Genomic DNA, 27,896 nt, shown 5'->3' on the forward strand with positions numbered 1-27,896 from the left:
ACACTTGAATCAGAGATGTTCTATGGTTTTGACTTAATTTCAATTCCAAGAAATATTCTTTGTGAAACATACCTACCTGCCCTCTGCCACCACTCACTACAGAGCCAGTGGTATAGATGTCCCTAGCTTGTGCAGTCCAAGTACAGCAAGCAGCTACCTGGAGCAGAGATGCCAGTGTCTTGCCTTGTTTGCTGCTTTCAACCCAAGACTGAAATACTATTGGTCTGACCTACAAACAGCAGTGATTTGTCTCTAAAATGCTGTTCTCAAGAGGCCAAAGATTCCTAGATAATTTCCCCAGGACAAAGGTTGTGTGGACACTTTCTTTTTTTATTCCTTATTTTTTTTAAAGATTTATTTATTTATTTGAAAAGCAGAGTTACACAGAAAGGGAGAGGCAGAGAGAGAGAGAGAGAGAGAGAGAGAGAGAGAGAGGTCTTCCATCTGATGGTTCACCCCCCCAATTGGCTACAATAGCCAGAGCTGCACTGATCTGAAGCCAGGAGCCAGGAGCTTCTTCCGGGTGTCCCACGTGGGTGCAGGGGGCCAAGCATGGACTATCTTCTACTGCTTTCCCAGGCCATAGCAGAGAGCTGGATTGGAAGTGCAGCAGCCGGGTCTCAAACTGGCTCCCATAGGGGGTGCTGCTTCTTCAGGTAAGAGCATTAACCCATGCACCACGGAACCAACCTCTTTATTCTTTATTTTTATGGTTTTTAAAGATTTATTTGAAAGGCAGAGATACAGAGAGGCTGAGGCACAGAGAGGTCTTCCATCTGCTGTTCACTCCTCAAATGGCCACAATGACCACAGCAGAGCCGATCCAAACCCAGGAGCCTGGAGCTTCTTCCAGGTCTCTCACATGGGTGCAGGGTCCAAGGAGCTGGTCCATCTTCCTCTGCTTTACCAGGCACATTATCAGGGAGCTGGATTGGAAGTGGAGTAGCCTGGACTAGAATTGGTGCCCATATGGGATTCTAGCTCTTCAGTGGTGGCTTTACCTGCTGTGCCACAGAGCTGGCCCCTCTTTTATTTTTAAAGATTTATTTATTTATTTTAAAGGCATAGTTACAGAGAGAGAGACAGAGAGACAGAGAGACACAGAGAGAGATCTTCCATCCACTGTTTCACTCCCCAAATAACCAGACTGTGGCTGAGGATAGGCCAAATGGAAGCCAAGAACCAGGAGATTCCTCCAGATCCCCCATATTGGTGCAGGGATCCAAGTACTTGGGCTATTCTCTGCTGCTTTCTGAGGCATGTTAGCAGTTAGCAGGGAGCTGGATCAGAAGTGGAGCAGCCAGCACTCAAACTGGCATCCCCATGGGTTGCTGGTGCTGTATGTTTTACTTACTATGCCACAACATCAGCCTCCATACTGTCTCCTTTATTTTATTTTTTATTGATTAATTTTACAGACAGAAAGTAAGATACAGAGAAAGAGATCTTTCATCTGCTGATTCAACCCCTAAAAGACCTCAAAGGCCAGAGCTGGGGCAGGCTGAAGCCAGGAGCTCAGAACTCCATCTGAGTCTCTCACGTGGGAGACAGGGGGGTCAAGTACTTGGACTATCTCCAGCTGCCTTCCTAGGTGCATTAGCAAGGAGCTGGCTCATAAGCAGAGCAGCCAACCCTCAAACTGAGGCTCCACTATGCTGGTGTTGCAGATGCTGCTACAGCAGCCTTGTGGAGCAAAGTCATTCAAAGAGGTCCTTGATGTTGTTATTCTATGATGGGGATGTACAAAAGGTTAAGGGATTCACTAAAGGTCACAGGGACTTTTACACAAGCATCTGGGCTTGTGTTATAACCTATAATAGGAGAACTGGGGCCGTCCTCAGTTATATTTTGAGTCTCATTTTTCCTAGCCTGCAAAAGCCACGGCCCCAGGGCACAGGGCCAGGCCCTCAGCCCTCCAGGTTGCTATTAACTGCAGGTTCTACTGCAAGACCTCTTCCCTGCCTCTTAAGTTTGTCACATGTCACTCTGGGCAAGGCATCTAAAATCCCTGGTTTATTTCTGTGATTCAACCACTGTCCAGAAGCATATGTTCTGAAGCATTGGTTCTGATAAGGGCCACATTATCAGGCCCTGACTCCTTCATAGCATCACTTTGGACTAGGTCTTTTCAGTTGTGCAATAACTCAAGTCTGATATTTAAGTCATCAGTCTGGGCCAACATCATTTAAATTACATTGGCATCAACACAATGCTATATGCAAACAAGGCTGAAAGTTGTATAAGAAAATGACACCAGGTTTTAAGAAAGAAAACAGTTTATAGAATAAAATAAAAACAGGGCTTGCGCTACAGTGTAGTGGGTTAAGCTGCTGCCATATGGACTCAGGTTTGAGTCCTGGCTGCCGCACTTCTGATCTGGCTCCCTGCTAATGTGCCTGAGAAAGCAGGGGATGGCCCAAGTCTTTGGGCTCCTGAACGGATGTGAGAGACCCAGAGGAAGCACCTGGCTCCTGGCTTCAGGCTGGCCCAGCTTCAGCTGTCACAGCCACGGGGGGAGTGAACCAGAGGATGAATGATTTCTCTCTCTCTCCCTCTGCCTCTCTGTAACTCTGCCTTTCAAGTAAAATAAATAAAATACAAAATAAAAAATAAATAAAAAAATAAAAAAAATAATTAAAAACACAAAGGCCTAAGCAAAGCAATCGGAAGCCTGAGTATGAATGTGCATTGAGCAGCCCTCTCAAGTAGACTAGCCAATGTTAACTTTGTCTTAGGGCACTGAAGAAAATTAGTTTATTCCTGGTGTATAATAGCGTACTTGAATATTTTCAGTCATTTAATAAAAATACCAAAGAATTGTAGCTACCACCTATAGAATTCATGGTGAGGGGCCAGCGTTATGGCACAGTGAGTCAAGCCCCTGCCTGTGACACAGGCATCCCATATGGACATGGGTTTGAGTCCCAGATGCTCCAGTTCTGATCCAGCACCCTGATAATGTGCCTGGGAAAGCACTGGAGAATGGCCCAAGTGCTTGGGTCCCTGTAGCCATGTAGGAGACCCAGAAGAGGCTCCTGGCTTCCTAACCATTTGGGGAGTGAACCAGTAGATTGAATATCTCTCTTTCACTCTGCCTTTTAAATAAATAAATAAATCTTTTAAAAAATCAGTAACTAAAGCCGACTTGCAGTTAAAAGTTTTCAACAGAGTACTTTCTGGAATGTCAATGGTGTGTCAAGATTTCCTTTGGGGAGGGAATTTGGGAGTTACTATTAATTGCTGCAATAAGTGCATTTCTTTCTTTTTTTAAAAGATTTATTTATTTATTTGAAAGGCAGAATTACAGAAGCAGAAGCAGAGAGCTGACCTTCCACCTGCTGGTTCACACCGCAGATGGCTGCATGGCTGGAGCTGCAACAACCCGAATCCAGAAGCCAGGAGCTTCCTCCCAGGTGGGTGCAGGGGACCAAGGACTTGGGCCATCTTCCGCTTTCCTGGCGCGCGTGGGCATGGTGGGGCTCGCGTGTGGTGGCGGCCCAGGCGGCGGCAGTGGTGGCTGCAGGGGCCCTGGCCCTGCGGAGGCCTGCTCCCCCCAACTTCCCGGCTGTGGGGGCGCTCCAGCGGCTTGACTGTGCAGGAGGGCCTGAGGGAGGGCCGGCCACGAAGAAAGCGAGTGTTAGCGACCGCCCCAACTGTGGAGGGGAAGCCTAGCGCTGGAGGTGGAGCCAGAGCAGGATGGGGCCAAGAAGGCGCGGCTGCGGGGAGTCCGCTGTGAGGAGGGTGCGGAGCGCTAGGCGGGCCTGGGCGCCGGGCCACTTTAAGTTCCCGGGCGGCGGGGAGGCGGCCAGTCCTCTGCACACGTGCCGCGGGACCCGTGCGCTGGCGCCGGCGTGGCCGGTCGGACTCGGCGGAGGCGCTGGGCTCCTGGCGCTCTTCCCTCAGCGGCCAACTGGCTGGGGAGCGTCGTCCTCTTCTGCCCCCAGGAGGTGCAGCTGGGGTGCCCCGTGGCGCTTCTGAATGGAGATTCTCGCCTGCGGAGTGGGCTGCCAGGCACCGCTTTGCTTCCTCGACCTATTCCTCGCCAGTCCTCATAGGACACGCGCCTCGCTGGGCTCCATAGCGGCCAAACTGGTTTGCATCCCAGTGCTCGGGCGCCCAGCTTTGGCCTGAAGCTGGAATCTTCTCGCAGCACTCCGTGCCCCGTGGTGGGAAACTTCGACCTGATTGGGTTCTCCCATTGGATCAGTTCATTTCCCCATGGACCAGAGATACGCGTGGTCGCCAGCGCCTCTTACTGTCTCTCCAGAAGTCAGACAATGGAGAAGATTGCAAGCGGAGCAAAGGATGTTGAAAGGGTTGTTTTTCTATCAAGGGCTTGAGCCAACTCATTAGCAGTTGTAATACATGCTGCTCAATCTTGATGCCGCCACGCCCTGACTTGTCCAAGTCCTAGCTTCGCAGAATCTGAAGTTTTGCTCCCTTCATCTGGGTTGGTTAGCACCCATTGATGTCCTTTATAATTCTGTGATAATTATTGAAGGGTTGACCGTGTTTACCTGTGGCTTAAGGAAAGGGGTTGGAGTCACAAGGAACGTGTGGGTGGGTCTGATGTGCCTTTCCTTCCAAATTAAGAAGCGTCCAACCCACAAGATGTGAGCACATTGAGATTTATCTGAAGGCCCAGTGGCTGTCTGTGCGCGCACGTGGCAACCCAATTGCTTGCATTCTTTTTTTCTAAAATGAGGGCTGACTGCAGGACAGCACAAAGCACATGCAGCTTCAGTTTGAACAAGAGAAGTAGTGAAGCCATTAGTAGGGTGTGGAATGATGAGCATGGGACACTGTCCGTGTACTGGGAAGCTGCGTGCAGGTGCGCCTGTGTGCCTGGCTGGCTCCTGCCTCTTCCTGGTCTTAGGTTTAATTCTCTAAAGTGAAAAGGAAGTCCGTGTTGCAAGCAGTGTCTTTCTCCTGCAGGAAAGCTCCCCCGCAAGCCAGCTCTTCTAAGAAACCCATGTGTGTGAGAGTCTGCCTCAGCCCCTGGACAGCCCCCAGACAGCCCTCCTCACATCTTTCAGTGGCACAGAGCCTAGACCACCAGGGAGTAGGAAACCAGGACCAAGAGTGGAGGCCACCCTGATTTCCTGCTGATATTCAACACTGGTGAACCTTTAGGACCCTGGAATGTGGGAGGTCCCTTTGTGGTTTTGCTCGTAGTTTGGAGAAAGGTGGTAGGGGGCCTCTGCATAGGGCAGACAGGGGGCTTTTGGAAATCTGGAAGGGTGGTCCAGGAGGAACAGCAGGAAGCTGGCATTTAAAGGGTCAGGGAATCAGCTCAGGTCTTCCTGCTTGGGGAAGGATTGGCCACCTGAAGTGCAGACAGTGCTCTGTGAAGAGGAAACACTGTCAGGGCTGGGGTGGGGGTTGTGTCTTCTGAGTGTCCTGAACTCTCAGGCAAGTCTTCCTGGCTTTTTCTTACTCTTGAGCCTTCATCGGGCTGCAGGTTCAGAGTCTGCGGTGACCCACATGAGGTAGGATAACTACTTCTTTGATGTGTGTGCAACCCCCCGTGGTCTGGTCTGGGTTTGCAGCTTAGTCATTCCACCCAAAACACTTGAGTGTGCACATTTGCACTGCTTCACCTGCCCCTGGGGCCCTCACACCCTCTTCTTGCCCCTGTGTTGCTGAGGTCAAGGAGGTCATTGGCTGAACTAGCGAATCTTTACAATGCCATGACTTTCTGGTTAAAAATTTACCCTGAAAGTTCTGTGATGTGTATGGTTGCTCCAGGTTGGGTTTAGGGCATGGAGGAATGGCTTCAGAACCTATTTTATTTATTTTTTTGCAAGCATTTTTTTTACCTATTTGAAAGAGTGGCAGGGGAAGAGAGAGATGAGAGCGAGAGCAAGAGCAAGAGAGAAAGAGGTCTTCTATTTGTTAGTTCACTCTCCCAAATCTGCATCAAGCAGGGCTGGGCCAGGCCAAAAACCAGGAGCTCGTGCTGGGTCTCCCAGGTGGGTGACAGAGACTTGAGCACTTAGGCTCTCACCTGCTGCCTCCCAGGGTGCCATGAGCAGGAAGCTGGATGGGAAGCAGAGGTGAGACTCAATCCCAGACACCCCAGTATGGAATGTGGAGGTCCCAAGTTGTTGTTTGAACCTCTGTGCCACGATGCCTGCTCCAGAACCTGGTTTTACTTAAATCTTACCTGGCCGCTACACAGAAGTACGAACAATGTGTATTTTAGGGCAGTGTTTGTAGGACTCCGGGAAAATCTGTCAGTATTTTTGGCTTTATTTTATTTGCCACTGTGTGTGTCTTATCCTGAGCTGCTGTAACAAGACACTGTAGACTGGTGGCTTAAACAACAAGCATCTCTTAGCTCTGGAAGCTAGGAAGTGTTAAGATCAAGGCAGCAGCCAGCACCATGGTTCACTTGGCTAATCCTCTGCCTGTGGCGCCAGCACCCTGGGTTCTAGTCCTGGTTGGGGTGCCGGGTACTAGTCCCGGTTGCTCCTCTTCCAGTCAAGCTCTCTGCTGTGGCCCGGGAGGGCAGTGGAGGATGGCCTAAGTGCTTGGGTCCCTGCACCCACATGGGAGACTGGGACGAAGCACCCAGCTCCTGGCTTCGGATCGGTGCAGTGTCGGCCGTAGCAGCCATTAGGGGAGTGAACCAACAGGAGGAAGATCTTTCTCTCTGTCTCTCTCACTGTCTATAACTCTACCTGTCAAATAAAAAAAAATCAAGGCAGCAGCAGACCCTACTCCTGGTGAAGGCCCAGGTCCTGGTTCACAGACAGTGCCTTCTCTGTCTTTATGCAGCAGAGACTGAGCCAACTGTCTGCTTTCTCTGTTTTCTGTAAAGGTGAATCGTGTTGATGTGGGCAATGTATGTATTCATTTTTGACCAGGGCCTTGTCTCACACAGAGGGAGAAAACAAAGCAGAGACTGGTCTCATGTGCAAATGGGAATGGAGTTTATTCATAAGGGAGTAACGTACATCCACGTACGAGTGTGGGCTTCCCCACATTGAGAAATGCCCAGCAGGAGTGGGCCAAAGAATTGCCCATAAACTGCAGTAAAGAACAAGCAGAAATGGTGCCTATCACTGGGAAGTCCTGCCCAAGAGTACGGCCTGCCGAGGTGCACAGGAGAGCAGTACCATGCATTCCAGTGTATTCTGCGGTGGGAAGAGAGGAAAGGAGACAGTACCTCTGAGCAGGGTCCATGGCAGAAAGGGCTCTCTCCCCCTTCCACCTCTTTTTAGAAGAAAAGGGTGGTACCCCAATTAGATAGCAGACGAGGTGGGGTCTTGGCACGCGACCTGGTTGGGTTGGGACAGGGGCATCCTGGAGAGGTGGGTGTATCAAATGGACAATGAAAGAGACAGCATGGTTTTTCAGGGATCAGGAGTTCCAGCTCTTCACACCTAGATAGCCCCTTGCATTTACCCACAGCACCATGGTGAGGGCCCCACCCTCACAACCTCAGCTAGGCAGCCTTCCCTTGCTGTCACCTGGGGACTGGTTCCAGAACCCCTGTGGATACCAAACTCCATGGATGCCCATGTCCCTTGTAGAAAATGGTTTAGCACCCACACATAGCCTCCTGTGGACTCTTGAGTGAGCTCCAGATTACTTACAGTAAACTAATACAATATAAATATTATGTGAATAGTTGTCAACACTCTTAGGGAGTGATGACAAGAAAAAAAGTCAACATGCTCAGTAGCCATGATGTTCCCCCCACCCCCGGATATTTTCTGTGTGTGGTTGGCTGAATCGTGGATGAGAGGCCCCAGATGCAGGGGCCGTTGCACCTGATCGCTGCTCTAAAGCCATCGCCCTGTGCCATCACTCTGTGGGGTGGGCTTCACCACGGGAGTGTGCTGGGGGACAAGGACATTATCCTGTGTTGAACTCGGAGTCTGGACTTGGCAGTTGGGCAGACTCATGTAGGGATTCAAGCGCCGCCTCATGGTTGCTGTGGGACTTTAAACGCTGCAACTATCATCCACCATGTCCCCAGGTGGTGATAGGAGCCACAGCACACACCAGTGATCCTGGGTGTGCAGTAGAGCGTGAGGCGGTGAATAATGGGTAACAGGCCTCCTGTGCTTGCGCTTGCAGCGACCTGCGGAACGAGGCCGCTGACTCTTTCGCCTCCGCCTTTGCCGCGCTGGTGCTCTACTTTGTGGAGCTGGTGAAGTGCAGCCTCCAGGCCATGCAGGAGATGGAGACTTAGGGGAAGATTGTCAACAGCCAGAAGTAAGTGCCGCTCCCAGGAACCAGCTCCGGCTCTGTTGCCTTGGGGTAGCCAGTGTGGCTTTCACTGTGTTGTGCTAAAATGAAATCACACATGCGGAAGCAGATTGATCTGCTGTGAATCTAGATGCTGCCGCCCCAGTCCCAGTTGATGGCTTTCTGAGAGCTTGTCTCAGGGCCGTCCCAGCCCCTAGAATGTCTGAGGCCCATGTTTAACACCCCGGCAGTGGGGATTCACGAGCTCAGTTCCCCTTTGGGCCCCTGCGGTGCCTAAGGCACCATCCTGAACCAGAGACGAGCTGAGCCTTCCCAAGTGCCAGTTTAGAATCTGAGCCGGATATTCCATGCCCTCTCCCAAGTTTCACAGAGGGGTTCAGCCTGAGCACCCCAGATCCCATAGCTTTATCTCCCTCCCTCCCCAAGCCTTCCAGCCTACCTGCAAAGGGTCCGAGCTCTGAACACAGTCAGCAAAACCTTGGAAGTCTAGCAGCTCACTGGTGTTCAGATTGCTGCCCAACTCAAGTAGAGTGGGCCCTCATCACTTGCGAGGGTGCATGTGCCAGATGCAGCAGGACATCTGAATTAGAAAGTAGTTATTATCATTCCTAATCATAATCTTGACATCCGGCTGGCCAAAGTTCTGGTCAAGAACATTGCTGTGGCTAACTCGAAGCCTGCTGGGGAAAAGCAGTAGACAGAATGACAGACTGACAGCTGTCTATCTTCACCCAGCAGGAATGGGATTTGTGACGGTGCCCTGTTTTCTGCACCCTTGACATTCATTACATCCTCTTTGAATCTGTCCGTCATTGCTTGGAAGCCCAAGAGTGAAAGTCTTTTAAACAGTGCAGTACAGCATGCGGGCAGTGTCACAGACAGCCGTCACAGTGTGCAGTGCTAGCAATGTGACTTTTTAAGTGGTGCACAGAATAAGAGAGAGCACATTAACAGCACGCGGGTCCTGCTCTCAGGTTCCATGGCAGTGATTTGCAGATGAGGCAGTCGGCCCTAGGTATCTGTGGGGAAGTGGTTCCAGGACCCCCTCATAACACCAAAATCTGTGGGTGCTCTCGAGCCCTTACATACATGGCAGACTGTTTGCATAGTGCCTACACGTACCCTCTCAGTTGCTCTAAATCAGCTCTGGGTGGCACAATACCTAACACTATGGCAATGCTCCAGTACTTGCCATCTCACGATCTTGCATAGGGAGCAATGATGAGACCAAGAGTCTGTATGGCTGCCGCGGCCAGCGTGCTGCGGCCGGCGCACCACGCTGATCCGATGGCAGGAGCCAGGTAATTCTCTGGTCTCCCATGGGGTGCAGGGCCCAAGCACTTGGGCCATCCTCCACTGCACTCCCTGGCCACAGCAGAGAGCTGGCCTGGAAGAGGGACAACCGGGACAGAATCCGGCGCCCAGACCTGGACTAGAACCCGGTGTGCTGGCGCCACAGGTGGAGGATTAGCCTATGAGCTGCGGCGCCGGCCTCTATTTTTTATTTTTATTATTTTTTTATTTTTTTTTTATTTTTATTTTTTGACAGGCAGAGTGGACATTGAGAGAGAGAGACAGAGAGAAAGGTCTTCCCTTGCCGTTGGTTCACCCTCAAATGGCCGCCGCGGCCAGCGTGCTACGGCCGGCGCACCACGCTGATCCGATGGCAGGAGCCAGGTACTTATCCTGGTCTCCCATGGAGTGCAGGGCCCAAGTACTTGGGCCATCCTCCACTGCACTCCCTGGCCACAGCAGAAAGCTGGCCTGGAAGAGGGGCAAACAGGACAGAATCCAGTACCCCGACCGGGACTAGAACCCGGTGTGCCGGCGCCGCAAGGCGGAGGATTAGCCTAGTGAGCCGCGGTGCCGGCCCCCCACATTTTTTTTAAAGTTCTTACATTATTAGTGCAATTTCAGCATCCATGGCCCTTCCTGAAAGTAATAGTGTATTTCCACCAAGAAAGCTAATGTGGCAGACTGAAGTTGCTCTGATGCCCACTTTCATCACCCTTGTTTAATATAGTGTTGGAAGTTTGAGGCACAATTTGGGAAGAGAAATTGAACTTTGAAATTGCAAAGGAGGAAGTCAAAACAGCCATGTTGACATGGATGACATGTTGTTGTACATGGAAAAGCCTAAACACTCTAGCGAAAAGCATTTGAACTGATAAATAATACAGTCTAAGATTAGAAAACCAACATAAAAAAAGTAAATTTTTGTACATCAGTAATGAACTGGGCAAGAGGAATCAAGAAAAAGTCTCATTCACAATGGCCATCAAAAAATCAAATATTTAGGTATAAATTTACCAAAGAAGTGAAAAATCTCTACCATGAACATTATAAAATGAAAGAAATCATGAACACATACACACACACACACAAGTTCCTTGCTCATGGATAGAAAGAATCTTATTAAGATATCTGTACTACTCAAAGCAGTCTACAGAATGAACACAATTCCTATCAAAATACCAATGACATCATTTAAAGAAAAAATCTTAAAAATTCACTTGGAATTTTACAAAAGTCCCAGAATAGACAAAGCAATTGTGGGAAAAAAATGAAGTTGCAGGCATCACAGTGTCTCACTTCAAAGCATACTACAAAGCTATAGTAATAAAAGCAGCATGCTACTGGCATAAAAACAGGCACATAGATCACTGAAATGTAATAGAGAGACCAGAATTTAATCCCTATGAATACAGCCAGCTGATTTTTGACAAAAGTGCCCAGACCAGAACATAACATTAGAGAAAGGATAGTCTTTTCAATAAATGGTAATGGCAAAATTGGATATAGAATGAAGTTAGGTTCTTGTCTGTTGCCAGATACAAAACTCAACTCAGTTGGATTGAAGACTTAAATTTAAGACCTAAGACTATGAAATTGTTACAAGAAAACAAGGGAAATGCTTCAAGGTAATGGAGTAGTTGACAACTTCTTGAGTAAGACCTGAAATGCAGGCAACAAAAGCAAAAGTAAACAAAATGGGCTTGTATCAAACTCAGAAGCTTCTGCCCAGCAAAGGAAACAACAGAGTTAAGAGACATCCAACAGACTGGGAGGAAATATTTCTAAGCTACTTATCCAACAAGGGCTAGTATCTAAAATAGATCAGCAACTCTAAAAACTCAACAATAAGAAAACAACCAATTCATTGAAGAAATGGGCAGAGGATTTGAATAAACAGTTTTTAAAAAGTACAAATGGCCAACAAATAAATGAAAAAGTGCTCAGCATTACTAGCCATTAGGGAAATGCAAATCAGCACCACAATGAGACATCACCTCAGCTCTTTCATAATGGTTGTTATCCAAAAGAAAGAAAACAACAATGCTGGTGATGTTGACAGAGGGGCATTTTTTACACTGTTGGAGAGAATGTGATTAGTGCAGCCACTGTGGAAAATGTATGAAATTTTCCTTAGAAACTAGAAATAGACTTGCCGTAGGAACCAGCAATCCCACTCCTGGATATATACCTCAAAAACATTAATAACATTTTATCAGAGATACATGTTCCACCATATTTACGGCAGCACTGTTCACAGTAGCCATAATATGCAGTCAATCAAGGTTCCCAGTATTAGGGGACTGGATATAGAAAATGTGATAAACACACGCATATACCCAAATAGAATATTATTCAGCTATAAAAAATGAAATTGTATCATTTGCAGCAAAATGGTTTGAACTGAAAGACATCGTGTTGATCAAAATCAGCTGTATATAGAAAGATATATATCACGTTTGCCCTTATACGTGGGAGCTAAAGTTAAAAAAAGAAAAGGATGGAGGAGGAAGGAAAGGAAAGGGAAATGGAAAGGATTAAAAGAAAAATATACCTGTGTGCATCAGTTCTGTTGCAAATACAGTGTTTTGTTAAAGTTCGTATTAAATGTGACCAAAAGATTGATAAGAATTATGTGCTCCGATAGTATTAATGCTTCTGTGACTTTTTAAATTTGCTTTATATGAGTGACGTTGGACATCTTTTCACTTGGTTATTGATTATAGACCTTGCCTAATTTTCGGTTGCACTATGGTCTTTCTATTTTTTTTGAACTTTTTATTCAATAGAACATTAAACCTTTGACTGTAATATAAATTAAAAATGTCATCTCAAAAACTTTTAATAAAAGTACTTAAAGAAACAGTAGTCAAGAAAACGTGATTCCCTGTGGCCACAGGGCTGTCTTCTTTACAGAATTCTTCAGGCATGGATGAAGCTGGTCTGCGCAGGGCTGATGGATTTTAAAACAATACAGATTATTCAGTATTTCTTTTGTCTTTTGTATGCAAAAAGAAGTTACTGATAATTCTTTATTTGCTGTGTTTACCAAGATTCTGTTACCCTCCTGCTGTGTGTGTGTGTGTGTGTGTAACTGAAGTTTGTCACATAATCTACCTGTGCAGTGCTTTGAACAAGAGAATAGAGTGTCAGTGCTGGGGACTGGTGTGTGAAACATTTCTCTTCCCTGGGTTTAAATTTTAGTCTTTGCTGCTGAGCTGATGTTTGGTAACAGAGAGTTTGCAAATCAAGTAGAGGAAGAAAATAGAAATTAGCTTTCTGAAAAATCTAAATACTTCCCCAAAAATATGTAAGTAAATACATATTAATGAGACAATAAAATCAATCATTTGATATAAGAGTTTGGTATCTCAAAATTATCCAGAATGATAACCTAATGCTCCTTTGCCCTCTGTTCCACATTTATCTCATCATGAGGTGGAAACTTCTCATGAAGTATATTACTTGAAAAGGAAAGAAATATACGTCAGCATTGTGGTGTGGCAGGTTAAGCCATTGCTTGTAACTAGTGTCACCTATTGGAGTGCTGATTAAGTCCCAGCTGCTTCACTTCTGAATGAAGATAGCCTAAGGGAGTGAAGATAGCCCAAGTGCCTGGACCCCTGCCATCCATATAGGAGCCCTGGAAGGAGTACTGGGCTCCTGGCCTTGGCCCTGTGGCCATTTGAGCAGTGAACCAGTGGATGGAAGGTATGCTCTCTCACTCTCTCTTTTGCATACTCACTCTTTCTCTTGCTCTGTGTTTCAAATAAATAAATTTTTAAAAAATCACTATTGGCACTTTAATGTTTCATTTCTCAACTATATATAATTATATACATACACATAAGTTGGTCTATGTGCCTACAAATTGATAGCTTAGGAAAACATGTGTGGCACCAATTAGGAAGCATATGATGTGTGTTATAAGAGGAGGTACACTTAAAAGGGTACCAGCTACAGGATAATTACCTCATGTAGTATTGAAATAAATCTCAACTGCGAAACATGGACCATAGATTTTCCAGGCTTTTCGTTTGTGTGGGTTGTCCAATTCATTTCGTCTTAGATATAGCCTTGGGGGGAAAAGCAAGCACACATTACATTTTATTTTAGGGCTAATAGTCAAGCCCTGCAGTAGGGCCCCTTGGCCTTCATGAAAAGCCTTGCTCACCACATTTGGAACCTCAGCCTTTTTTTGTGTCTTCCTTGGCTTCCTCCACATCTCTCACAGAATACCTTCATCTTCACTAACAAGTACCTCAGTGACAACATACTACCAAATCTTTTAGCATCTCCTTGTATGGAATTAATGACATCCAAGATTGATAAAGCATCTGGTTGCATAGAAGACAAGTCCACCAGAGGCTGGACGTGTAATAATACCGAGTAACAGTGCCAGCATTGTGGTGTAGTGGATTAAGTTGCCACTTGCAATGCTGGCATCCCATATTAGAGTGCTGATTTGAGTCCTGGCTGCTTTGCTTTTGCTTCAACTCCCTGTTGATGGCCTGGGAAGGCAGCAGAAGATGGCCCAATGGCTTGGGCATCTGTTGCCTACATCATGCCTCTCCCTCTCCTTCTCTGTCTCTCTCTCCCTCTCCCTATCCCTCTCCCTCTCACTTTCCCTCTATGTCACCATTTCCCTCTCCATTCTCTCCCACCCTCTCCCTTGCCCCCTCTCCCTCTCTCCCTCTCCCTCTTCTCCCTATCTCCCCTCTCCCTGCTCTCCCTCTCCCTCTCCTTGGCAGAGGCTTTAACACACTGCCACAGAGCTATCTCTCACCTTTCAAAGAAATTAATCTTTAAACAATAATAAAACCCAATAATACAGTGTTTTTTTAAGAATGACATTGGTGTTTCTGATTAAACAACATCCTGATAGCTATAAAAACTGCTTTGCCAAGTAGTATGTACATGTAAAGCTTACAGAAATATTTAGAAACTTACATAAAAATGATCTAATGTTGCTTCTCCAGTATGAACACATTGTTTCAAAGGACAAAACTGTACACTGTAGTAACAGCCATTTTTTAGGAGTAGCACCAGGTTTCTCTATTTGAGGGACTTTGCTCATGTACTGAATCAAAGTTTATTGTTTGTTTATATCAGATATGAATGGATAAAAATTTGCCATGAAATCCAACATTTGCCCTCAAAATGCATTAAATGTGCATGCACACAGGAGTGTGTGTCTGATGTTCCCTCTGCTGTCTTCTTGTAGGGCTTGGGATGCCACTAGAGCCAGTTCAGATTTCCAGCAGAGTAGGGTTGGATGTGATGAATATCAAATAAAGCCACGTGCAATTGCAACCACCTTAACTCTAACCTGAAGAAGTTTCAAAATCTTTTTTCCTTTGGGTTGTAGGGTATGTTGATATCATCTTTTCACTCCCACAGAACAAAACCCCAAAGTAGAGCACTTCTAGATTCAGGAATGAATTTCCATATATGGGTAAAATGTTCTTTGGAGTAATAACCTTCAAATCCATTTAATAAATGCTTTTTAATAAAGTTTTCTGATTGAGTTGTTAGAGAAATGTGTAATTGGGAGACTATTAAATTATTTCTTGTCTCTCTTGATCCCTCTCTCTCTTATGCTCTCCTCCTCTCTTACCCTCTTGTGCTGTCTCCCCAGCCCATCTGGCTTCCCCCACCCAATAATAAACCTTTCCTCTAACTCTGGTGTCTGGTGTGTTTTGTGGCAGCCTTACATCAGTGCCATGACTCAGATCCAGGCTCCCCCATTGATCTTGCTCTCCCTTTGGGAGAGCCTCCAGAAATTGTGCCTTAGATTAGCACAGGTTGATGATTGCTCCTATGTGGATCAGCACTTATTGAGGACCTGCCATATCTTGAATTCAAGGTACTGAGCATAATCATATTGAATTTCACTGGGAGTACATTATTACCACACTCAGCATCTGATTTTAATCCTTTGTAACTTAGAACGTAGTCCTCTGGCATGGCCCATGAGGATCCTACAACAGTTGAGTCTCACATAGTTTTTAAATAATCACATTGAGCAAATGCAATGAAGAATGGTGGCTTAGGATTTTCTGGTTTATTATATATCGAGATTATAACAGTTGGCAAAAGAATTGCCATTATACCTTACACACAGGCATTGAAGGTTAAGCTATTTCTATTGGATTTATATTATATCCATACCTGTTGTTTTGTATGAAAGCTGTATTGAACCAGAAGAAGAATGCACATTTGTCATAATATTTGGGGAGATTCTAAAAAGACATGGTTAAAGAAAAAATGGTTATTTTCACAGTAAAATTGATACCAAGAACTAGTTCCAGAGGATAATCCCTTTGGATTCTTTCCTTTATTCTTCTATATATTGCTCTAACAACTGTACCCATTAAGTAGGCAGCACTCTACCCCTGATAATACACCTAGAGACACAAGGAGGAGACTAATAGAATGCTCTTGCTTTGTCTTTTTGTTTCTATCAGGAATTTCAAGGATGGCATGGGCTTTGGGCATAGCAGTTAATATGCCCCTTGGGACACCCACATCCTATATAAGAGTGCCTGGATTCAAGTCTAGCTCAGCTCCTGATTCTAGCCTCCTGTTAGTGCACAGCCTGGAGGCAGCAGGTGATGGGTCCCTGCAACCCATGTGGGAGATCAGATTTGAATTCCTGGCTCCCAGCTTCACCTTTCTCCAGCCATGGCTCTTGTGGGGAGTTGAGGCATAACCTAGAAGATGGGAAGTCTCTTCTCTCTGCCTTTCTTTTTTTTTACTTATTTGACAGGTAGAGTTAGACAGTGAGAGAGAAAGAGACAGAGGGAAAGGTCTTCCTTCTGTTGCTTCACCCCCCAAATGGCCGCTATGGCCAGCACTGTGCTGATCCAAAGCCAGGAGCCAGGTGCTTCCTTCTGGTCTCCCACGCAGGTGCATGTGCCCAATCACCTGGGCCATCCTCCACTGCCTTTCCTGGCCACAACAGAGAGCTGGACTGGAAGGGGAGGAGCCAGGACTAGAAACTCGTGCCCATATGGGATGCTGGCACCACAGGCGGAGGATTAACCAAGTGAGCCACGGCACTGGCCCCTTTTTTTGTTGTTTAATTTATTTGTTGAGGAATATAAATTTCATAAGCACTATGTTAGAAATATAGTTATTCTTCCCACCATACCCACCCTTCAACCCATACTCCCACACCACCACCACCTCCCTCTCCCCTTGCCAGTCTCATTCTCCATTAAGATTCATGTTCATTTAACTTTGTACACAGACCCACCATATGACCTATACTAAGTAGATTTCAACAATTTGCACACACACACAAACTGAGAACTAATATTATAGTTAACTCATAATGAAACTCATTGAGGCAGAAGTCCTACATGGGGTGTTAGTGTACAGTGACTCCTGTTGTTAATTTAACTACTAACACTCTTATGTATGATATCAGTCACCACCTGAAGCTCTTGACATGAACCGCCTAGGCTTTGGAAACCTTTTAAGTGCACTAATTGTCAGCATTTGGACAAGGGTGTAAGCAAAGTGGAAGTTTTCTCCATCCTTTAGAGAAAAGTATATCCTTCTTTGATGGCCACTTCTTTCTGCTGGAGTCTCACTCACAGAGTTCCTTCATGTAGAACATTTTTTGCCACAGTGTCTTAGTTTTCCATACCTGAAATGCTCTCATGTGCTTTTCAGCCAGACCAGGAACCTTAAGGGCTGAATCTGATGTCAGAGTGTTATTAAAGCATTGTCATTCTGTTAGTCTACTGTGTGGATTGCTTCCCATGTTGGAACACCCTCTCTTTTTTAATTCTATCTATTATTATTACCAGGCACTTGAACTTGATCCTATATATATATATATATATATAGAGAGAGAGAGAGAGAGAGAGAGTTACTTTAACACTTACTATGATCACTTTAACAACTAAGATGGCATTTTTACCATCAAGCTTAATGGGATTTGGAGTCCCTTGACAAGTTTTTAAACTGTACCCTTACAATTAAGTCCACAGGAATGTATGTAGAATTATACAGCTTTACAGTTACAAACTTCCTCTTCCCTCTCTTATTCCCACTCTTATTTTTTACTGAGATCTATTTTCAATTGACTTTATATATATATACATATATAAAAATATATATTGTTAACTGTTAAGAGTTCAAAAAATAGTATGAAGGAAAAAAACAACAACAAAAAACTGTTTCTCGACAGTCAAGATTAGGGGAGCTCAAGTCATCTTCTCTTGAAGTGAATGTTGATTTCACTTGTACAGATTTTGTTTTAGGTGCTCTATTAGTTCTCACAGATCAGAGAGAACATATGATATTTGCCCTTTTGGGACTGGCTTATTTCACTAAGTATGATTTTTTCAAGATTCATCCACTTAGTTGCAATTGACCTGATTTCATTTTTTCTTTATTGCTGTGTAGTATTCCATAGTGTATGTATCAAATTATTTCTTCTTTTTAATTTATTTGACAGATAAAGTTAAACAGAGTGATAGAGAGACATAGAGAAAGGTCTTCCTTCTTTTGGCTCACCCCCAAAATTGCCACTATGGCTGGAGCTACACTGATCAGAAGCCAGGAGTCAGGTGCTTCCTCCTGGACTCCCATGCAGGTGCAGGGACCCAAGCTTTTGGGCCATCCTCCGCTGCCTTCCTGGGCCACAGCAGAGATCTGGACTAGAAGAGGAGCAACTGGGACTAGAACTTGGTGCTCATATGTGATGCCAGTGCTGCAGGTGGAGGATTAACCAAGTGAGCCACAGTGCTGGCCTCCCATTATTTCTTTATCCAGTCTTTGGTTGATGGGTATTTATTGTGATTGCATGCCTTAGCATTGTGAATTAAGCTGCAATAAACATGGAGGTGCAGATAACTTTTGTTTACTGACTTCATTTCCCTTGGGTAATTCCCAAGAGTCAGATGGCTGGGTCATATGTTAGGTCTATATTCAGATTTTTGAGGAATCTCCATACTGTCTTCCAGAGTGGCTTTACCAGTTTACATTCCCACCAACAAGGGAATAGGGTACATTTTCCCCCACATCCTTGACAGCATTTGTAGTTTGTTGATTTTTACAAAAGCCATTTGGGGCTGAGGTTAAAGCTCATGGATTTGATTTTCTATTTCACTAACAGCCTGATCCTTAACAATTTTTCATGTGTATGTTGGCCATTTTAAATTTCCTGTTTTGCAAAATGACTGTTTAAGTCCTTTTCCCATCTCTTAAATGGGTTGTGTGTTTTATTGTTGTGGAGTTTCTTGATCACTTTTTAGTTTCTGGTTATTATTCCTTTATCAGTTGCATAGTCTGCAAATAATTTCTCCCATTCTGTCAGTTGCCTCTTCACTTTGCTGAGTGATTCCTTTGCCATACAGAAACTTTTCAATTTGGTGTAATTATATTTGTTAATTTTGACTTTGACCGCCTGTGCCTCTGGGGTCTTTTCCAAGAAGTCTTTGCCTGTGCTGTTGTGAATGGGTTTGATCTTAGACGTTGAATATCAGCTGTGGCATTTTCTGTGTCTGCAAAATCTGTTGATTTTTGTGTATTGACTTTATATCCTGATACTCTCTATGACTTCCAATAGTCTCTTAGTGTTTTGGATCCTCTATATGTAGAATCATGTCACCTGCAAATAGGGATTCTTTTATTCCTGCTTCCCAATTTGTATCACTTTGATTTCTTTTTCTTGCCTGATTGTTCTGGCTTAACCTTTTAGGGCTATGTTGAATAATATTGGTGACAGTGGGCATCCTTGTCTGGTACCTGATCTCAGTAGGAATGCTTCCAACTTTTCCCTATTCATTTGGACACTGGTCATGGTTTATTCATAAATTGACTCAATTGTGTTGGGAAATGTTTCTTCTGTTTCCAGTTTCTTAAGTGCTGTCAGAAATTGCCTTGATTGTATTGAGGAATGTTACCTCTAAACCAACTTGCTTAGAGTTTTCACCATAAAAGGATATTGTATATCATCAAATGCTTTTTCTGCATCTATTGAGATAACATATGGTTTCTGTTCATCCTTTTGTTGATGTGATGTGTCACATTAATTGATTTGTGAATGTTGAACCATCCCTGCATACCAGGGATGAATCCAACCTAGTCTGGGTGGATGATCTTTCTAATGTGCTGTTAGATTCTATTGGCAAGAATTTTATTGAGGACTTTTGCATCTATGTTCATTAGTGAAATTGATCTGTAATTCTCTGTTGCATCTTTTTCAGGTTTAGGAATTAAGGTGATGCTGGCTTCATAGAAATAATGTGGAAGGATTCCCTCCCTTTCAATTGTTTTGAATACCTTGAGAAGAATTGGAGTTAGTTCTTCTTTAAATGTCTGGTAGAATTTGATATTGAAGCCATCTGGTTCTGGGCTTTTCTCTATTGAGTGGGCCTTTATTACTGATTCAATTTCCATCTTGGTTATGAGTCTGCAGTTATTCTGTGTTTTCATGGCTCAATTTAGGTAGCTTGTACGTGTCCAGGAATGTATCCATTTCTTCCAGGTTTCCCAGTTTGTTGGCATATAGCTCTTTGTAATAATTTCTGATGATTCTTTTTATTTCTGTGGTGTCTTTTGTTGCATTTCCTTTTTGATCTCTAACTTTGTTGATTTGGGTCTACTCTATCCTCTTTTTTTTTTTTTTGGTAAGCTGGGACAATCGTGGGTCAATTTTGTTTATTTTTTCAAAAGTAGTTCTTCCATTTGCTGATGTTTTGTATTGTTTTTTTGAATTCAATTTTGTTGATTTCTTCTCTAATTTTAATTAATTTTTCCTACTAGTTTTGAGTTTGGTTTACTGTAGTTTTCTAGATCCTTGAGATGCATTAATAGCTCATTTATTTGGTGCCTTTCCAATTTCTTGATGTAGGCACCTATTGCTATAAACTTTCCTCTCAACACTGCTTTGGCTGTTTCCCATAGGTTTTGATATGTTGTTTTGTCATCTTCATTTGTTTCCAGAAATTTTTTTATATCTCTGTTGATTATTCTATGACTCATTATTCATTCAGGAGCATGTTGTTCAGTCTCTATGAGTTTGCATATGTTCTAGAGATGCCTGGGTTGCTGAATTCCAGTTTCATTGTATTGTTGTCTGAGAAGATGCATGGTATGATTTCTATTTTTTTGTATCTGCTGAGACTTGCGTTATAGCTTGTATATTGTGAATCCTAGAGAAAGTTCCATGCACTGCTGAGAGGAATGTGTGTTCTGCAACTGTAGGATGAAAAAGTCCGTTGATATCTGTTAGGTACAGTTGGTCTATGGTGTCCAATAAATCTGCTTTTTCCTTGCTGAGTTTCTGTCTGGTTGATCTGTCCAATGCTGAAAGTGGAGTATTGAATTCCTCCAATACTACTGTACTGGAGTCTAAGTCTCTGTTTAGATCTCATAGCATTTCTTTTCCATAGCCAGGTGCCCTGTAATTAGGTGCATATACATGCTTTTATTTTTTATTTTTGACAGGCAGAGTGGACAGTGAGAGAGAGAGACAGAGAGAAAGGTCTTCCTTTGCCGTTGGTTCACCCTCCAATGGCTGCCGCGGCCAGCGCGCTGCAGCCGGCACACCACACTGATCCAAATGCAGGAGCCAGGTGCTTCTCCCGGTCTCCCATGGAGTGCAGGGCCCAAGCACTTGGGCCATCCTCCACTGTACTCCCTGGCCACAGCAGAGAGCTGTCCTGGAGGAGGGGCAACCGGGACAGAATCCGGCACCCCGATCAGGACTGGAACCCGGTGTTCCAGGGCCACTAGGTGGAGGATTAGCCTATGGAGCAGCGGCGCCAGCCCAGGTACATATACATTTATAATAATCACAGCTTCCTGTTGAATTGATCCCTTAATCATTACATAGTGACCTTCTTTGTCTCTTTTAAAAGTTTTTGTGTTAAAGTCTATTTTGTCTGATATTGGGATGTCTTACACCATCAGTTTTTTGGTTTCTTTTAGCATGGAATATCTTTTTCCATCCTTTCAATTTCAGTCTGCATGCATCTTGTTTGGTGAGATGTGTTTCTTATATGCGGTAAATAGATAGGTTTTGTTTTTAAATGGTTCAGCCAGTCAGCGTTTCTTATCTGGAGAGTTGAGACCATTTACATTCAAGGGGACTATTGATAAGTAACAACTTTGCCCTGCCATTTTTCCAAAAATATTCCTATTTTTTACTTTTAATTTCCAATGAACGTTTACTGAGAGATTTTCTTTCTTTACCTTCTTTCGTAGTGATGAGCGTGTTTCTGTGTTTCTGTGTGCAGCACATCTTATGCATCTTTTATAGGGCTGGAAGGGTGGTGACAAATTCTTTCAATTTCTGATTGTTATGAAAGGTCTTTATTTCACCTTCATTCATAAATGAGCACTTTGGAGGGTATAGTCTTCTGAGTTGTCAGTTGTTTTCTCTAATACTTGGAATATATCTCACCATTCTTTCCTAGCCTGTAGGGTTTCGGATGAGAAGTCTGCTGTGAGTTTAATTGGAGAAACTCTGAAAGTAATCTGGTTTTTCTCTCATGCACATTTTAGAATCTTTTATGTTTTACTGTGGTGAGTTTGATTTAAAATATGTTGTCGTGAAGATCTTTTCTGATCATTCTATTAGGTGTTCCTTGTATTTCTTGTACTTGAATGTCCCTTTTTTTCTCCAAATTAGGGAAGTCTTCTGTTATTATTTTACTAATCCTTTCTCTATTTCCACACCTTCATGAACTCCTAGAACCCATATGTTCAGTCATTTGATAGTATTGTATAGATTCCCAATGGTGTTTTTTTTTTAGTTTTTTTTTTTTTTATTTCCTCATCTTGTTTTTGGTTTCACTGTATAATTTCTTGTGCTTTGTCTTCTTCTTCTTCTTCTTTTTTTTGACAGGCAGAGTGGACAGTGAGAGAGAGAGACAGAGAGAAAGGTCTTTCTTTTGCCATTGGTTCACCCTCCAATGGCTGCTGTGGCCGGCACACCGTGCTGATCCAAAGCCAGGAGCCAGGTGCTTCTCCTGGTCTCCCATGCGGGTGCAGTGCCCAAGGACATGGGCCATCCTCCACTGCACTCCCGGGCCATAGCAGAGGGCTGGCCTGGAAGAGGGGCAACTGGGACAGAATCTGGTGCCCGTACCGGGACAAGAACCCGATGTGCCAGTGCCACAAGGCAGAGGATTAGCCTATTGAGCCGTGGCGCCGGCCGTGCTTTGTCTTTTAAGTTCGATATTCATTCTTCTGCTTTACTGAATCTGTTGTTTCAGGCTTTCCACTGCATTTTTATTCATTGTATTGAAGTCTGCATTTCATTTTATTTTTCTTTAAGATCTCAACTTTATGGGAGCAATTTTTTTCATGTCCTGTATGGATTTCAATAGTTCGTGCATTTGCTTCTGATTACTTCTATGTAATCTTATCATCATTTTTAATTCCATTTCTTGCATTTCTTCCATATCATTATCTTCACAATATTGTATTGAAGTGTTGTGTTCTTTTAGGTGTGTCACGTTATCTTCCTTATTCTTGTTTCTTCAATTAGTGCTTTTTTTTTTTTTTTTTTTTTTTTTTTTTGCTGTGATGGCCTTTATCTTTGTACTATGACTCTTTAGATAAGTGGAGTGTCTGCTTTCAGTGACTCTCTAGAGCCTTGTAGTGGGTGTGGTCAGGGAGCTCTTTTAAGTTCTCCAGGTAAAAGGACACATCTACGGTACATACCCAGGTATTGCCTGGTAAATCTCTCCCAATTATTTAATAGGGGAGGTTTATTCTGTTCAGATGAGATCCTCTCCTCAAAGGAGACCAGTGCCTGAGTTCTAGCCCCAGTGGGTATAATATTCATCTGCTCTACCCCTAAGAACACAAAGGATCTATGCAGTCCTCAGTGTAATTTCAGATACCACTGCATTGTACACCAGGTAACCATGGAGCCCTGAGCTTGTGGAGTCTCCTACTATAATTCCTAACCACACTGTAATTCCTCCCACACATCCTCAGTTTTTTTCCATAGTCCTTGCACAGAGGCTTCCCACAGTCACAAGCTCCTAGTCCCCATTAGTTCTCCCCACCAGAGTCAGGAGTCTCTAGTTTGCTGGTTGCTGGAGGTGGACACAAACTGGTGCATCTGTATGTATGTCCAAATTGGTGCCAGATCTATCTGCTTGTTACAGGATGGCATTCTAAAGTGATTGGGAAAAATGTGTCCCTCCTTTTTCTTTTTTCTCCTCTAGTTTGGCAGGTACACTATCACCCATGGGGCTCCAAGCCAGTTTCCTTCTAGGCTCTTCCTGAAACTTTATCACCAGCAGATTGGTTTGCTGTAGTCTGGTATCACCTCACTTTCTAAGACTGGTGCATAGGCTCTCAGCTTCTGGAGTCCTGAGTTGTGGGCATCCACGCCCTCCATGTCAGTCTACCATGTCCCTCTAATTTGTGTTTCCTCTGCCCTTTTTTTCTCTAACTCTTCCGTGAGGCTGAACTCTCTCCACTTTTTGTAAACTTTCTTCTCCTGGACTAGATCAGTAAGCTCCTTCCCTGCTACACCATCTTAGGACTCTTCCCTCTCTGCCTTTAAATATATAACTTTTAAAAATTTTAGGGGAATGGTGTTGTGGTGCAGCAGATTAAACACTGCTTGCAGTGCCACCACACCATGTTGGAGTGTTGCTTCAAGTTCTTGCTGCTCCTCCTCCTATCCAGCTTCCTACTAATGTGCCTAGGAAGGCAGCAGAAGATGGTCCAAGGATCTGCGGTCCTGCCATCCATGTTGTTGACCCAGAGGGAATTCCTGGCTTTTATTTGTATCATGTCCCTGACCTGGCTGTTAAGGCCATTACTGCCTCTCTCTGAGGCTCTGCCACCGGCTGGATGACTGAACATCTCCTGGATGCCCAACCCCTTTCATGTTGAAACTGCAAGGTATGCTGCTCTCTTCTCAATGGATCTGTGAATAATCAAAATGACTTTTGGGGTGGGCATTTAGTTTAATGGTTAAAATAGCTTCATCCCATACTGGAGTTTGATATCCATCTCTAGCTCCTGATTACACCTAGGGTAGACCCTTGAAACCAAAGTCATTCTGTTCCTGTCAAAGAATAGGAGACCTGGACTGACTTCCAGGTTCCAGGCTTCCACTCAGCCTCGTCATAGCCATTGTGGGCACTGGGAGCGTGAACCGCAAATGGGGCCTATCTGTCTTTCATATGTCTCTGCTTCTCAAATAGTTTTTTTTAAAAAACCTACTTCGTGTGTGTGTGTGCTTCCTCTGTTCTCTCCTGATCAACAGCCCTGGACTTTACTTTCAGTTGGTGTTCTCCTAGGGGGTTTCTATCTTGGTAGGACAAATTGGACAAAGTCCAACAAGAGCCACAAGGGCACTTGTCAGTGTGCTACTCAAGAGTTTTTAAAAAATGAATTCCTGTTGTATGCAAAAAAAATGGATGAAACTTGAAAACATCATACTTAATGAAATAAGCCCAGTCCCCAAAATACAAATGCCTTATGTTCTCCCTGATGTGTGATAACTAACAGAGTTCCTAAAGGTAATCTATAATAGTGAAATTGACACTTTGAGATGCAATGACTTTGAACAGCCCTTGTCTTGACTGTTGAGGAACACTTTTATTTTCCATACTAAATGTTGAACATTTAATTTAGTGTAGAGTTAATCAGATGAGTATAAAGTTAATTGAAAACAGATCTTAGTAAAAATTAGGAATGGGACTGAGAGGGAAGAGGAAGAGTGGTAGGAGTGTGGGTGGCCAAGCGCGTGTGGTGGCATAAATCACTGTGTTCCTGAAGTTGGAATTATGAAATGCATGAAGTTTGTATCCTTTAAATAAAAGATTCTGGGAAGAAAACAGGTTTCCTGGGAGAGCCACAGCTGCTGCTCACAGGCAGGCACTTAAGCATCAGGCATCTGCCAGGATAATGAAGCATCCTGTGAAAAGCACAGTGTAAACCTCCATGACCACCTCACCTGCAGACCTGTCAGGGCGGGCTACAGTTTACAGCCACCCTCCAGAGAGCCCTCAAGACCAAATTACTGGCATATTCAACAAATATCCCATTTCTATAAGGAACAGCTGCACTGAATAGTTAGCCCTACTTATTGAAGATGATACAGTGTTGATGATGATAGAAATATCTGACATTTTGAGTGCTTTCATAATCAAAGGCTGGATGTTACCCAAGTGCCCTGGGCCAATGACCTTTACACCATTGCTTCTACTTAGAAACCACTGTTTGAGTGAGAATTTAGAGCAGCTCCATTAGGTAGGAGGCCACCAGCCAGTGTGGTAACTACCCAGGTGACTTGTTTCAACTCAGTGACCACCTAAATACTTACAAATTTTTTCCAACAGGCAGCAATCAGGGGATGAAGGAAGGCACAAGAAATACATTTTAAGTGGCCCAACATACTTACCTGTTGGCAGTTCTGGTTGATGATTTCATAGGAAATTGAACTGAAACTATTGAGGATTATAAATTTGTTATGCAGAATAATATGCAAACACAACAATTTATGGCTGGTCAGTAGAAGTTATGCAGATATGTTCAAGTAAAGAAAATGAAAGGTATTCTTATTTCTTATAAGTTAAATATAGGCTTAATGTATACTATTTGTAATAAGCATCAATTTAGAGGAAAGCGAAGTCCCATTCACTTTATGGCAATGTATTTTAAAGGTATAAAACAAAGAAGTTGTCACTGCTATGTAGTAAAAACATATCTTTTTTTTAACACTTTGGTTTTTGGTTTTTGAATAGTAATATATATATATATATATGTACATATATATATATAAAGTAGAATTTAAAAACACAAATGAGCTTAATACATGTGAATTATATAGAATGTTTTTTTTAAAAGGGAAAAAAATCTGATTACATATGTTTTTCTTTTTTGAAAGTATGTTAATGATATGATGCTTTCTTCTCATTCATGGTTATAGATTGACATCTCTCATCTCTTCTCTTGGGATTTGTAGCAACAAACATCCTAAACCAAAATCAATCAAAAGAACAAACAAGTACAACAGCAGAAGTAATTTCTTGATTACTCACCCGAGAGAGAAATCTGACTTTAACGTCGTCATATAAGATGGGACAGTTCAACAATTCAAAAATGACTCTGTCAGTTTCGATATCATGAAATATCTGTGAATGCACACATGAAATTCAGAGCTAAAAAACTACCTGCTGATGGGATCTCTAAAACTGAAGTGTTTTCACTTATCCAGCCTTTCTGTATTTATCAAGTACTCTTAGCCTCATAGCAAACTCACTATATATATTAATAAATATAAACTGTTGGGGGCTGACACTGTGGCATAGCCAGTAAAGCCACCACCTGTGGTGCCAGCATCCCATATGGGTGCCGGTTGGAGTCCTGGTTCTCCACTTCTGAGCCAGCTCTCTGCAATGGTCTAGGAAAGCAGTGGACGATGGCCCAAGTCTTTGGGTGCATGGTTTCTGGGGAGACCCAGAGGAAACTCTTGGCTCCTGTCTTCGGATTAGCACAGATTGGCATTTACAGTTCCTAGGCTCATGAAAGAAGCTTTCTTATTGTTCCACAAAAGTCCTTATATAGTCTTAGGCATCACTTAAACATTTTACAAACCATTGACTACTAGGGTCCCATTGCTTTGGGTAAAAAGACTCCTCTTTCATCCATATGCTTGCATAGTTTCTCATAGTGCTAATCCACAGAACCGTTGAGTTAGAATCATCTGGAGCATTGCTAAAACTACAGATAGCTGAGACCTATACCAGATTTCCTGAATCATACCTTGGAGGCTCAGATGATGAATTTACATCTTTACAAACTCCTGGGAGATTTTCTGGTACACTACAATTTGAAATTTCAGTGCTGGACAGTAAAAGGTAAAATTACCAAGAGGAAAAAATATGGCTAAAAATAATTATAATCTGAAATGTTTTTTGACAGGCAGAGTGGGCAGTGAGAGGGAAGACAGAGAGAATGATCTTCCATTTTTCCACTGGTTCACCCCACAATGGCCGCTGTGGCCAGTGTGCTGCGGCCAGCACACCGTGCTGATCCAAAGCTAGGAGCCAGGTGCTTCTCCTGGTCTCCCATGCTGATTCAGGGCCCAAGTACTTGGGCCATCCTTCACTGCCCTCCCGGGCTACAGCAGAGAGCTGGAATGGAAAAGGGGCAACCGGGACAGAATCTGGTGCCCCAACCAGGACTAGAACCCGGTGTGCTGGCGCCACAGGCAGAGGATTAGCCTATTGAGCTGCAGCACCTGCCATAATCTGAAATTAAAATCTTGATAGATTGCTGGTTATATGCTCAACATTTTTGGGAACCTGAATGGCAAAGCCACAATTTAAAATGATATATATTTTAGAAAATACCCTGAACAAACCTTTTTTTTTTTTTTTTAAAGC

The 27,896-nt window shown here is 43.7% G+C and overlaps 1 protein-coding gene and 1 long non-coding RNA gene across 8 annotated transcripts in view; one reads left to right on the top strand and one right to left on the bottom strand.

Moving 5' to 3' along the window:
* Window positions 1–2,706: 2,706 nt before the first annotated feature.
* LOC127487262 (uncharacterized) lies at window positions 2,707–27,858 on the top strand. Of its 2 annotated transcripts, none has more exons than XR_007913936.2 (3): window positions 2,707–3,413; window positions 8,089–8,226; window positions 26,438–27,858. It is a non-coding gene; the product is annotated as an uncharacterized lncRNA (long non-coding RNA). The 2 variants fall into 2 exon arrangements; XR_007913935.2 differs by lacking the exons at window positions 2,707–3,413; window positions 8,089–8,226 and adding exons at window positions 20,219–24,402; window positions 25,848–26,060.
* LOC108175444 (phosphatidylinositol 3,4,5-trisphosphate 3-phosphatase TPTE2) overlaps window positions 12,327–27,896 on the bottom strand; it is a 100,272-nt gene continuing 84,702 nt past the window's right edge. For all 6 annotated transcript variants that reach the window (XM_051832285.2, XM_051832287.2, XM_051832286.2 and 3 more), the window contains 4 exons: window positions 26,550–26,642; window positions 15,685–15,755; window positions 13,486–13,589; window positions 12,327–12,466 (listed from right to left, as the gene is read on the bottom strand). In XM_051832285.2, coding sequence (XP_051688245.1) covers window positions 13,487–13,589; window positions 15,685–15,755; window positions 26,550–26,642 — 267 coding nt within the window. In that variant the 3' untranslated portion in view covers window positions 12,327–12,466; window position 13,486. The remainder of the gene's footprint in view (window positions 12,467–13,485; window positions 13,590–15,684; window positions 15,756–26,549; window positions 26,643–27,896) is intronic.

Source organism: Oryctolagus cuniculus, chromosome 9, assembly GCF_964237555.1.
Source record: "Oryctolagus cuniculus chromosome 9, mOryCun1.1, whole genome shotgun sequence".
Classification (NCBI taxonomy): domain Eukaryota; kingdom Metazoa; phylum Chordata; class Mammalia; order Lagomorpha; family Leporidae; genus Oryctolagus; species Oryctolagus cuniculus.